This window comes from Castor canadensis, chromosome 13 (assembly GCF_047511655.1).
Source record: "Castor canadensis chromosome 13, mCasCan1.hap1v2, whole genome shotgun sequence".
NCBI lineage: Eukaryota > Metazoa > Chordata > Mammalia > Rodentia > Castoridae > Castor > Castor canadensis.
Window position 1 is genome coordinate 20638715 of NC_133398.1, and position 13311 is coordinate 20652025.

General features: G+C 49.6%; 1 protein-coding gene across 7 annotated transcripts in view; it reads right to left on the reverse strand.

Moving 5' to 3' along the window:
- Positions 1-702: 702 nt before the first annotated feature.
- The window catches only part of Col27a1 (collagen type XXVII alpha 1 chain), a 127845-nt gene continuing 115236 nt past the window's right edge, over positions 703-13311 (reverse strand). For 4 of the 7 annotated variants that reach the window (XM_074051187.1, XM_074051189.1, XM_074051188.1 and 1 more), the window contains 12 exons: positions 10977-11030; positions 10449-10511; positions 10046-10099; positions 9861-9896; positions 9728-9745; positions 9441-9476; positions 9126-9152; positions 7984-8049; positions 6161-6329; positions 5164-5273; positions 3495-3713; positions 703-2615 (listed from right to left, as the gene is read on the reverse strand). In XM_074051187.1, the coding sequence (XP_073907288.1) occupies positions 2469-2615; positions 3495-3713; positions 5164-5273; positions 6161-6329; positions 7984-8049; positions 9126-9152; positions 9441-9476; positions 9728-9745; positions 9861-9896; positions 10046-10099; positions 10449-10511; positions 10977-11030 (999 nt within the window). In that variant the 3' untranslated portion in view covers positions 703-2468. Of the gene's footprint in view, positions 2616-3494; positions 3714-3771; positions 4101-5163; positions 5274-6160; positions 6330-7957; positions 8050-9125; positions 9153-9440; positions 9477-9727; positions 9746-9860; positions 9897-10045; positions 10100-10448; positions 10512-10976; positions 11031-13311 lie in introns of those variants that run through there. The other 3 variants (XM_074051191.1, XM_074051190.1, XM_074051192.1) reach the window with 3 other exon arrangements.

The window sequence follows — 13311 nt, forward strand, 5'->3', positions numbered from 1 at the left end:
CACAAAAAACGCATATTGTATGATTCTATTTGTACAAAATATCCAGTATAAGCAAAGCCATAGAGACAGGAAGCTGATTGGTGTTTTTCAGGGCTAGTGGGAGAGGGAGAGTTGGAAGTGACTGGTAAATGGGTATAGGGTTTCCTTTTGGGGTAAAGATAATGTTATGAAATGGTTATGCCACACTGTGAATGAACTAAATGTCGTCAATGATAAACCTTATGTCACTGTATATTTTAGCATAATAATTATTATTTGTGTTAACATCACTATCATTAGGGTGTAACCCTATCAAGTACGACTGGTGTCCTTATAAAAAAGATGTGAATACAGAGACACAGAGAGGACACCATGTGCTCTTTGCAGGAAAGATTGACTGCTGCAGCTGGAAGCCAAGGACCTTGGGGCTACCAAACACTGGAGGAGAGAACTGGGGTGTGGCTGGTGGAGAAGCATTTGTTTAGCATGTGTGAGGCCCTGGGTTTCATTTGTAAGGATCTTCAGAAGGAGAACAGTCCTGCTACACTTCCACTTCTTACTCTTTTTTTCTCCAGAATCATGTGGGGAAAAATAATCCTTATTGTTTTAGGCCCATGAGATTTGTCCTGGTGGAGCAGGGCAGCCTCTGCCCATCTTCCCTCCACCGCGCCCTATCATAAACTGCACTTGAGCTTTGCAAAGAAGCAGAGGACCACAGACGTGTCAATTCCATTGCCTCAGTTTTAAATATTTATTTAAAATCCAGGAGGAAAAAGGAGAAATGGAACCCACTGGGGTTTGAACACAGACATTTAGACAGAGACGAACAAGGACAGAGGAGAAACCCAAAAACAAGGGAGGCAGGGTGGAGACTGGCAGTGGAAGAAATAGCACTGAGATAAGGCTAACAAAAATGCATCTCCCTGGGGAATGCCCAGGTTGGGGTGGCAGGTGGGGGATGCCGGCAGGAGGTGTGGGGTGGGCAGACCAGGGTGAGGTATTAAATAATGAAAATCAAATCCCATTCCAAAGAGACACAACTTTAGATAAAAATACACAAATAGAGACTTTCACATACACTTCCCCCTCCTATAAAAATAATCCCATAGCTAAAATAACTTCAAAATCCAATTTTGAACCATATGGCTGGCATATGGTTCAGGTGACACTGAAAATCATTGTCCCAAAATACTAAGATGCCTGGGATCATTCCTTGCCCCTCAGCCCAAAGTGACACTCGGGCTAATGACAGTGGGTTTGTACAGAGTAGGATGATGATGAAAAAGCAAGAAAGACGACTGTGTTTAGAAGGGTTCCTGAAGGGAGGACCTTGCCGGATGTGATGCAGCACCCTGAAGTGGTTCAGAATTTACCTCCAAGGTTGGTCCTGATCCAACTCTGCTTTTGGAACTGGATTCTTCAAGATTAAAGCTTCTCTCAGGACATCTCTAGGTCCTGCCCTCCAAGACCTCACAAGGCTAAGTCAAAATGCCTCACAAAAAGACATTTTAAAGTCCATAAGTTAACTCTCTACTTCCAGTTTCTGATTGAACTTTTGGTTTGGTTTGGATTTTTTTTTTTTTTTTTTTTTTTGGTTTTGCCTTTTTTTTCTTTTTTCTTTTTTCTGCTCTTGTTTTTCCTCCTTAGCAGATTACCTGATGAGCACAAGGGCGATGCTAGGTGAATTAAAAACGTCTCCAAACCTTGCCATTTGGTGGAGAAAGATGTGGAGGACACCCCACGACCAGAAAGTTTCTTCAAAGCCTGTGGCAAACATAGTAGCACCTTAGAATCTTAAATAGGATTGGTTTTTTTTTTCCTTAAAAAAAAAATCACATACACTACAAGAGACAATTGTGAGCACCAGCGATTTCACAGTGGGAGGTAGTGAACGTGGGGACCCCCAGTCCCAAGGGTCTTGTCTCTTCCCACCCCCGGCTGCTCTTCCTCTTCCTCACCTTTCTCCCAGGTGAAAAAAAATAGTAACACACCTTCTTTTTTGTTTGTTTAAATAATAATAATATATATATATACTTCTTTCTTTCCTTTTCTCCTTTTTTCATGTCTCCTTTCTAATATTGCACATCAAAACCTCCCCGGCAGGGACCAGCTGACAAGATGCCCCCTTCCCTCAAGTCGGCTTCAATGTGGGGCTCTTTGGGCAGGAAGCCAGGGAGGGAAAGGGTGGCGCAGATCTGGGAGACAGGCCACAGGGCTCAGGTGGGTTGCAGGCCCAGCTTGCTCTGTTTGGCTCTTTGGTTGGTCTCTGGGGCTAAGCTGGGATCGGTTGTTCCCAAGGACAGCCTGTGCCCTACTACTCCCCACCCATTCCTACTGAGCAGATGACAGCTGGGGCCTGCCCAAGAGTCCTTGGGCAGAGGGGCTGCCTCTCCTGGGGCCACCGGCTTCTCGGCTTCTCGATACTCTCCTCTTGCCTTCTCTTCCTCTTTCCTCTCCCATGAGGCCTAGAGGAGCCCAGAGGTCAGAGGTCAAAGGAAGCATGCAGGTCCAACTTCAAGGCGATACTGCTTCCCTGATGAGGCAGGAGGGAGGTTGTCCACACTGACAATGGGCAGCTGCTGGGGGTCCTGGGTTCGGAAGGTAAAGAGTGTCTGGTGCCAACGGCCATCGTGGACCTGTGGGTAGAAGGCAAAGAGTGGAATGCACACATGGGAATTGCGTGCATTTCCCCATCACTCTCCCTCCCGGTTTTTAATGGATGCATGGTATTCCACTGTAGCAATGACCTGTAGTACACACTAAGTTTGCGCTATATTTTTCTTTTTGTGAGTAATGTAGAATGAATATCACGGTAATTAGACTTTTGGGGACACTCTTAATTATTTCCCTAGAACAAATTCTAGAAGTAGAATTGCTAAACCCAAGTAAGGTACATTTTTAAGGTTTTGGATATACATTGGATCTATATTTGTACATAGCTGCTCTCCACGAAGCCTCTGCCAACTTATTTCTTACAGTGGTTTAGTATAGGGCTGTTAGTCTCCCCACATCCTCAGTAACACCGGGTATTATTAGTTTTTAATTTTGTAAAAGTGTTTTTTTAACTATTGATAACTTTCTGTCTCCCCTGCTCCCAAACCCCACTCTGTTAGGGCATTTAAAAATGATTAAAAATATCAAGAGGAGAAATTAGCCTGATTAAGGTGGGGCCAAAAAGAAGAAATAAGAACTGTATCTATGAGCCTTAAGAACTTAAAAAAAAAAAAATGGAGATAAGGGCAGGGGTATGCTTCAAGTTGTACAGCATCTGCTTAGCAAGAGTGAGGCCCTGAGTTTAAACCCCAGAACTGACAGGAAAAAAATGTAGATAGAAATAATTTTATTAAACTGTTCTAATAAGATTACATGACGATAAACATTATATCATGCTAATATATTACAGTATAAAACTTTTAGATACAGTAGTATGTAAAAATATCACAAAACAAAGTTTTTCCAAACAAGTTTTTCCATTGTTCCTGAGTGAAGGGACAATGAGGGAATCCAACAGTTACCTTGCAGCCATCCACAGACACCTCTGGTCTGAACTGACCCCCGGCTTCGAAGATCTGCCCGTTCCAGGCCCGGAAGCGTACAGCCTGCCTGGCGGGGGTGTGCCCTGAGGCCTCCTGCCACACGGTCATGTTAAGGCAGTGGATGGTGATGTGCTGTGTCACCTCGGAGCTGAGCAGATGCAGAAAATTCATCTGGACTCTGCTGACGGCGAACTCCACCTGTGTAGGAGACACAGGTGAGGTGGGCAGGGTGTGGTGGCCTCAGCCCCCTGAATTCCCCACCTCTCTCTGGAATGGACATGGGTTGAGCCCTTTCCTGGTCAGTTTTCCCAACTTTGCACACAGATGTTTGTCCTCCTTCACAGGCAGGGAAACTGAGTCTGGGAGCTGCTCCCACAGTCCCTTGGCTGTCTAGATCCCAGAGCCAGAGCTTCAGGGGTCCCGCCATGACCTGCTCCATCCTCCTGTGTGGGTGGTCTAGGTGCTGAACCAGGGTGCAAGAGACCCTGACAGGAAGAGGATCTTGCCCAAGCAGAGGGGAAGCAGGAGGTGCTTTGCTTGTGTTTCGGATTCCCCACAGGCTGGGGACTGCTGGCAATGGTGGAGCTAGGAACAAACAACGGGACGGGCTATTGGGAGGTGGCGAAACCTTTAAGAGGCAGGGCCTAGTGGAAGGAAGTAAAGTCACTGGGGACACGCCCTTGAAGGGGATATTGGGGCCCCATCCCCTTCTTTTGCTTCCCAGCTGCTATGAAGTAAGTTGCTTTGCTAAGACCACTTACTCCCCACCATGAAGTCCTGCCTCATCACAGGCCCCAAGACAACTTGGAACCAACCAACCATGGACTGAAATCATGAGCCAAAATAAACCTTTCCTCCTTACAAGCTGTTTCTCTCAGTTACTTTGCTACAGTAACCCAAAGCTGACTTACAAACCCTGCCAAGGTTCTAGATGGGGATGGCAAGTCCATGTTGCCAACTCCATCTTCTGCCAGGCAGGGGTGCAATGTGGTCCCTGAACCTTGCAGAGGTCACTATGTCCCTCCTGGGCTGTGGGCTCTGGCCTCAGGGACAGTGGCCAGCCTGACCTCCCCACACTTGGATGAGGATCTAGAACATGCTAGGAACCCAACAAAGACTTGTTTACCAGCTTACACCAGCTGGCAAGGTCAGCACAAGGCAACTCCTGGAGCCCTACTCCTGGAGCCTGATGGAGTGGCCAAACACCCCTAGCCACTGCCTGGCTGTGGGTTTGCTGTTGAGTTGCCTGGCACCAACCAAATACTCAGGGACTGGCTTAGCAAGCAGGCATTGCATGGGTGTTAATAATTGCACGTGCAATTGCATACTGCAGGCACATGACTTCGTGCTGATGACTATGCATCTCTAAGCCTCCCCCCCTTGGCTAACTCCTCTGCTTTAGTTAGGTGGCAGAAGATTCTATTTGAAGCAAGAATCCTCAGCATTGTGCAACCTGAAAGGGTTTGGAAACCACAACCTGTCCCCAATTTATAGATGAAGAAACTGAATCTTAGAATGAAGAGGCGATTTTTTCCAAGGCCCAGAAGTAAGACAGGCAGGGCTCAGGACAGAACTGGGTTGGGTGTGGCCCAGGGCAGGGTGAGGACAGACAGGGCCAGCCTGGTGAGCAGTGGGGAGCTAGCAGTACCTTGGAGGCGGTGATGGGCTTCAGGCATGTCTGTCCACCGTGTGTGAAGTTGCAAGAGACTTCGATGGTGTCCGAGGAGCAGCCGAGGTTCGGGTCCACCCAGTAGGTACCTGCACAGTGTGGGATGGGGCAATGTGTACATCTGGGAGGAGTCCAGACTTGGTTCTGGAGATGGGCCTGCACCTGTGACACGCTGAGGCCCCCCCTTGGGCATGAAGCTGGAGGTGGGGCAGGAAGACAAGGAATGCCTCAGGCCACAGAGGAGAAGGATGCCTCTGGGCAGAGTTCATGGGGCTGATGGAGTCCTCGGCAGAGCACCCCTGTGCTGCCACTGGGATGTATCCACTTCACAGAGGAGACACTGAGGCTGAGCCCATTGTCTGAGGGAGTGAGGGATCAGCTCACTGAACAGTGTCCCCAAGGCCTAGGGCTTCTCCCGTGGTGGGGATAGGGCTCAGGGGATTCACCCAGTGACAGCCAGGCACTTTGGACTGGGTCCAGCTTTGCTACTGGTTCTCAGGCCAGCCAAGGCTCAGTGCAGGAGGGGTCTACTAGCTATTTGGTCCTAGCCATCTTAGTCCAGCTCTGTGTGCAAAGAAGAGGGGCTCGGGCAGGCTGTGTCCCAGCTTACAGAGGTATAGACAGAAAGTACAGACAGGAAGCCCCTAGCTTGGGCTTACCTGGTCCTTGGGGGCTTTTTCTACAAAGCTCATCTCATTGACTCCAACTTGCGGGTCTGTGGGCTACTGTGGAAGGTGGTTCCCACAATATCCTCACAGCCCAGAAAGCCCAAGTTCTGGTGTAATAGGAGGTTCAGTGATGTTTGTTGAGTGAATAAATGACTGCTCATGTGTCTGTCTCCCTCAGGACAGAAACTAGGCCAACATGCACTGAGAATCCAGTACTCTTACTTCCCCCCAAGCTGCTTGCTAGGACTCCCCCATGCAGTGCCACTCCAGGCAGGAAGCCCCCTCCTCAGCCCTACAGATGGTCTTACCATCCACCATCTTCTGCTCACAGTCCATGAGGTCCCGGCAGACCCGGGCCGGGTTCTCTTTGGTGCCCAGGGGCGTCTTAATGCTCTGAATGAGGTTGCTGAGGTAGTGTAAGGTTTTGAAGATCTCCCCTCCCTGGTCCAGCACCAGCTGATCCGGATAGCTGTACCCCTGTCACAGGAGAGCAGTGGCCATTGGCCCCTTTGGCCCTGGCCTGGTCCAAGTTCCCAGCCCCCTACTACCCCAAGTTCTTACCACCTGGGAGGTACCTGTGGGCCTCCAGACTCACAGCTGGTGGGCTGGGTTCCTCCCCATTTCACAGATAAAGAAACCGGGGGTCAAAGACAAGATGCAAGGGTGGGCTGCGGGATGCCCAGGCTGAGGAGAGTCAGCCAGCCCAGGCTCTCTGGTACAGGAAGGGCCAGACAGTGTGCACAGGGTCCTGGGGAGTGCCCCTAAATCCCTATTAGTGGAGGAGGAGGAGAAGTGTAGAGAGGAAACAACTTGGGAGGCCCACAGGGGCTGCCTGGCTCCCTAGGGTGGCACCACACAGAAGTGGACCAGCAGACACAAGCCCTGGGAGGAGGACAGCTCCAGAAAGGAGCAGGTCTCCAGCAGGAGGGAGGGGTGCAGAGAGCTGAGTGGGGTCTTTAGGGATCCCAGACCTGCTGGGACTGGTGTGTGACATCAGCTGGGTTCCAGAGCTACAAACTGGCAGAGACAAGCCCTGCTCCCTCTGGAGGTAGCAGAGGTCCTGTGTGTTTGTGTGCACACATGCAAGCGTGCACATGTGCCTGTAGGCCGTGGATATGCGTGTGCATGGGGGCCAGAACCCTGCAGCCGCTCACCGACCTGCTTTGTCTGTCTGGACACACATTCAATTCCTCCAGCCTCCTATGCAGTGGGGAGGGGGGTTGTCATGTGACTACTCCAACTCACAGAAGGGGAGAAAGCAATGCCCACCCCCTGCCACCGAAGGTCCAGCCTTAAGGACTCTTCTGTGTGATTCCCACACTCTCTTCCCTGCTGGGATCTCCCCCACTGGGGGTCCGTGTGTGGGAGAGGAAGAGGGCTGAGTTTCTGGCAGGCAGCCTTGAAGTGTGTAAGAAATCACTTCTCCTGAATTCTATGGCCACTGGTCTGTCACCATGGGCAGAGCTGGAAGTGGGCTCCATCACTGGAGCTGTTTCCAGTGGCAACTGTGAGGACTGTGGCACAACAACAGCAGGGGCTCCTCCCCAGGCTGCCTCTCAGGTGTCCCTGTCTCTTTCCACTAACTGACTCCCTGGACAGAGGGCCTCTTTCCCCCTGTGCTGTCAGCCTCAGCACCGAGCACAAGGAGCACCCAGAAGCCTTGGCAGGAGGTCTGAGCTGGAGGGCAGTGAGCTCCCTATAGTGGGAAGTAGGCAGGGCTGCAAAGGGGGCTCTGGGAGGGTCTGGGCTAAGATGCACTGAGGTCCCTCTCTGCCAAGGGTCCTTGGGGCAGAGCCCTGGGGGCTGACCACACTCCTGCAGGATCTCTGAGTGACCAATAGGGGCTCCTACAGGTTCTAGGCCTGGTAACTATCTCCCCGTGTCTCAGGCCCGTTGAAATCCTGAGACATGAGAGGCCTGGGAGGCTCACTTGGGCACAGGGCCTGATTGTGACCTGGCACTGACCCTGCTCTAGCCCTGGGACCTTGGACTTGCTGCTCTCTGGTTCTGAGCCCCATCTGTGACCAGGGCCCTGTGACTCTGTGAGCCCTCTGGGTAGCATTGACCTCCCGTGGCCAGTGTATGTTTCTCCCAGGAATGGATACCATGTGGGCACAGCTCCTGGCGGTACCTCTGGTCTGAGTGCTCCGTTAGTGTCCATCCACGTCTGGAAAGCGGCACCAAGGTCATCTTGTTGCTGGTGCAGAAAGGATACAAGGTGCATATCCTGGCCCCCAGAAACCCCAGGACACAGAAAGTGGGAGCCCCAGGGCCTGTGCACCTCTCTCACCCCACCTTCTCTGGCAGGATCTTGATCAAGACACAGCTTTCTACAGAACTCCTGCCTCCCCTTGCAGACAGAGCCAAAGCTGACCCTGCCACTCCTTTCCTCTAAGTACTTCAGTAACTCCCCAGTGCCCTCAGGATTAAGTTCAAACTCCTCAACATAGTTACAAGACCCAGTCCTGAGGTCTCCAGCCCCATCTCCCTTCTCTCCCTCCCTACATACTTTAGCACCGTGCTGACTCAATGCACTGGGAAAGTGCAGCGCTCTGTGTAGCCACAGGGCCTTTACATATGCTGCTCCCATTGCCTGACAAATTCTTCTTTTCCTTCAAGCCACTATCTCCTACAGCAGTGGCTCTCAGCTGGGGGTGATAATGTCCCCAGGGGATGTACAGTACTATTTAGAAACATTTTTAATTGCTACAACTAGGCAAGGAGGCATCTTGTGGTTAGAGGCCGGGAATGTTGCTAAACATTTAAATGTGCAGGACAGTCCCTCACAGCAAAGTGTGTGGCCCCATGGGTGTCAGCTGTGAGGCAGGCCTCTCCCCATGCTCTTGCCCCAGGCTGGTGAGGCCCCCTTTCTAGTCCCCACAGTCCCCACGCATCTCTGGTTGTTCTCACATGCGCTTGACCTCCAACCCTTGCACTGGACTTGGTAGAGGCCCAGCTGGAGCCTTTCCATAACCTCAATAAGGAATCCAGGATTTAGGGTGCGGGGTGGGACTCTGGAGGAACTAGGCAAATCCCAGCCCTGCTGCTTTCTAACCGACTGCCCTAGCTGCCTCAATTTTCTTGTCTGGAAAATGGGCCCCCAAATAAAAATCCTTCCCTGAAAGAACACGTGAGTTCACTCATGAAAAGCTCCTCCAATGGCATCTGGCATATAAGGAGCACTCAGTAAATTTAGCATTTCAGCTACTTCTTCCAGCTGCTATCGCTCCAGCCTAACCCCAAGGAGGCCAAAGAGAATATTCTCCAACTTACAAATGGGACGACACGCCCTGGAGGGCCCTGTAAAAGAAGGCAGTGGGTCAGAGTTTGACAGGGATGGATGCTGGAGTCCAGGGCATTAGGGGATGAGAGGAGCTAATGGGAATAATTGATTGACCCCACCAAGCTGGTCTTGGCTCCTCCAGAGGCCTGGCTGATCCCTTACTCCAGATTGGTCTACACTTTTCTAGAAGTCTGTGGGCTACAAGGAGCACGTGAGTCCATGGGACCAAGGCTGCCTTTGGTCTAATTTGGAGGAACCCACTTCCTGCCCCGGGAGCCCAGGGTACCCAGCACGCCATTACCTACCGGCGGGCCAGGCTGCCCTCTTGGGCCAGGAGGACCCTGGAGAGAAAGGAGAACATTAAGCCCTAAGAAAGATGCCGTCTATCCCCAGACCTCCCTACCCTAGGCCCCCCTCAGGCCGACCGACCTGAGACCCAGGACAATGGGCCCCTGGCATGGACAAGTATGGATGGAACAAATGAGGTCCAGAGGGAAGGAACAACTCAGACATCATACCCCACGAGAAGAAGAGCCTAGAGTGCCACCCGTTCCAGTGCCAGGACCCCAGCCCTCACATGCAGCCCACTCACCCTTGGACCTTGCAGTCCCTAGAGAGAGACAGAAGTGGGGGAGAGAGTCAGGGGACCCAGGCTGAGCCGAGGCCCATCCCAAGGCTCGTCTTCCCTCACCCCGTAGCACTACCCCCCAAACCAGTTCACTCACCCAGTCCCCTTGGCTGCCTTTGTCACCCTTCGGACCCTGCAATAAACCACAGCCCCGTGAGGCAAGGCTCAAAGGGGAAATCCCACTTCCCAGCTAGGGAAGCTGAGGCTCAGACTAGCTCTGGGCTACAGAGACACTCCTGCTATGAAGGCCAGGGGACCCAGCTGACTTCCCCTTGCACATACCGGGAGTCCTGAAGGTCCCAGGATTCCGAGGGGCCCAACAATGCCTTCCTTTCCCTAAAGGAGAAAGAGGCTGTGAGTCCTTGTTCCAGGCCTGGGGGACAGATCATGGAGACAGGCAGAGGGCAGCTGAGTCCCAGGGGATGGAAGCAGGGCAGGCATGCATCTCCAAGCCCCTCCTATGAGCTGGGGAGGGCTTCAAGGCTAGGGTGAGGGGAGGAAAGGGAAAAAAAGGATGATGGTAGCCCAGCTACAAGGATGGCACAAGCAAGGGCATGGAGGTGGCAATGACTATGGGCAGACGAGGCCCCAAAAGTAGAGGAGCAGAAGTAAGAGGACGAGTATCCAACCAGCTAATGGCTGGCTGGACTTGGGTCTGGGGTGACTGGGACAGGGAAGGACTCACCATCAAGCCAGGAGGCCCCCGAGGGCCTTGGATGCCTTTGAAGCCAATGTCTCCAGGGGGGCCCTGTGGGAAGCAGGGGTGCTGTCTGTGCCTGGGTGACTGTTGGGCAAGGACCCAGCAGCCCCCTCACCCCTGGCCTCTGGAGACCTGCCAAGAGAGGCCTTACCTGAGAGGCCCCAGGAAGAATAACAAAAGCCCCCAGATCTTTAGCAGGTACCAGCTAGGTGCCGGCTGGATGGCATTGTCCCCTGGCCCTTATTTCCCCAATGATCCTCAACTATTGTCCTTCAGAAACCAAGGCTTACAGGAACTAAGTGACATGGGCAAGGCACAGAGCAGGTAAACATGGGGCTGGGGATAGAACGCAGGTGTGCTGGGGTAAGTACCACAAGTGAGCCTAGCACGCCTGCTTTCAGCTGCGTTCCAGACCACACTGCGAGGGCTCAATTAAGATTTGCAGAATGGGTAAGTAAATGAATGAGGGGTGATGGATGGAATCCCACAGGAGCAGGAGGGGAGGATTGGTACCTTGGGGCCGAAGAGGCCAGCCACTCCTGGGAAGCCCATCTCGCCAGAGTCGCCCTGTAAGGAGAACAGGACAAGATGGGATGAATGGAGCCAGGACAAGGGTGCTGGCCAGTCACCCAGGCCCCAAGGTCTATTTCTCCCACCATGAGGCCATCAGATGAGCATAAACAGCTTGCATGCTAGACGGCAGTAAGTCTGGGTGCCAAGCAGATGGGAGCCGGTGCTCTCTGCTAGGTGAACAGGCAGAGCCCAGCTCAGGGATGCCACAAGGTGCTCTGTACTCCAGAGCTCCAAGCCCAGGTCCTCACAGACCTTGTCAACTTTAGCAGATTTTGATAGGGATTACATTGAATCTGTAGAGCAGTTTGTGGAAAGTATTACCACTGTAGCAATGTTCTGATCCATGAACATGGGTTATCTTGTCACTAATTCAGGTTTCCTTTAATTTCTTTCAACAGTGTTTTGAAGTTTTCATTGTACATCTCTTCCACTTTTTTTTGTTAAATTTATTCCTAGTTTATTCTTTTTGTTACTATTCTGAATGGAATTGTTTACTTAATTTCAGTTTTGGATTGTTCGGTACTAGTTTATAGAAATACAATTGATTGTTGTGTATTGTATATATGAACAATATTTTTGTATATTGATTTTGGATCCTCCAACTTTATCAGTTCTAATAATTTTGTTTTGTGGGTTCTCTTTAGTAGTCTATATTGGGATAGTGTTACTTTTTCCCTTTTAGCACAATGTTGGACAGAGTGGGAAAAGTGGTTTTATATGTTGGTGAACTTCGGTTTATCAAATTTCCACTTATGAATCAGGCTTTTAGTGTCTTCTGGAAGAAATCCTTCCAGAAGGTCTCAAAGATTTCCATCCATGCTTTGTTGTAGAAGTACTGTCATTTTAAGTTTTACATTTAGTTGTGCGATCTGGCTTGAGTTACTTGTTACTTTTTGTACATGGTTTCCAATAGTCTAGCAGTATTTTTTTTAGATTTTAGATTTTTTTTTTTTTTTTTGGTTTGAACTCAGGGAACTCATCTTGCTTAGCAAACACTCTGCCACTTGAGCCATGCTCTCAGCCCTTTCTGCTTTAGCTTACTTTTCAGATAGGGTCTCACACTTTTGCCCAGGGCTTCTGTTAGACCATGATCGTCCTATATGCTCCTCCCGAGCAGCTGAGGTTACAGTGTGTACCACCAGGCCTAGACTGAAAAGATTATTTTGTAGTCACTGAACTGCTGTTGTACTTTGTTTAAAAATCAGTTGCTGGTCCGGGTTTGTGGCTCAAGTGGTAGAGCACCTGCCTGGCAAGCACAAAGCCTTGAGTTCAATCCCGAGTTCCACCAAAAAAAAAAAAAACCAAACCAAAAAAAAAAAAAACCCAAAAACCAGTTGTCCATGCATATATGTTCTATATCCATACAACAGAACTGGGCCTCTATTCTGTCCCTTTGATCTGCCTGTATATTTATGACAATACCACACTTTCTTGATTACTGTGAATTGATAAGGAGTCTTGAAATCATCTCAGGTGTATCTCTAGGTGTTTCATATTTTTGTGCTGTTGTGAACAGTATTGCTTTTGAAATTTCAATCACTAATTGCTCCATGCTGGCTTACAGAAATCAAACACTTGCATGTTTATCACCATTCTGCAGTCTTGTTAAACTCACTTATTCTAGTAGCTCTGTTGTAGATTTCATGTGATTTTCTGCATGGATAATCATTTATTCTACAATGAAGTTTTACCTGTTCCCTTTAGGAAGGTCTTTCATTTATTTTTCTTGCCTTACTACAATGGCTACAACTGCCAATACAATGTTGAATAGAAGTAGTGATTTGTTTCTGTTCTTCTCACTATTATATATGATGTGAACTGTCAGATTTTCATGGATGTCCTTTATCAAGGTGAGGAGTTCCCGCCTATAAATTAGTTTGTTGAGTTTTTTTTTAAGATCGATCAGAAGTTAGATTTTTGTCAAAGGCTTTTCCTGCATCTACTGAGATGATCAAATGGCTTCTTTTTTTAGTTTATTAATAGCTGCAAATGTTATACCATCCTTACATTCCTGGGATAAAGTCTACTAGGTCTTGATGCATTATCTTTTTCATATAGCCTTTAATTCATTTTGCTATCATTTTATTTAGAGTTCTTCTATCTACATTTATGTGGAATATTGGTCTGTAGTTTTCTTTTTTTGTAATGCCTTGGACTAGTTTTAACATCGGGATAATAATGAATTGGGAAGTATTCACTCTTCTTCAATTTTCTGGAAGAGCTTATGTAGAACTAGCATTATTTCTTTCATAAATGCTTAGTAGAACTCACCAGG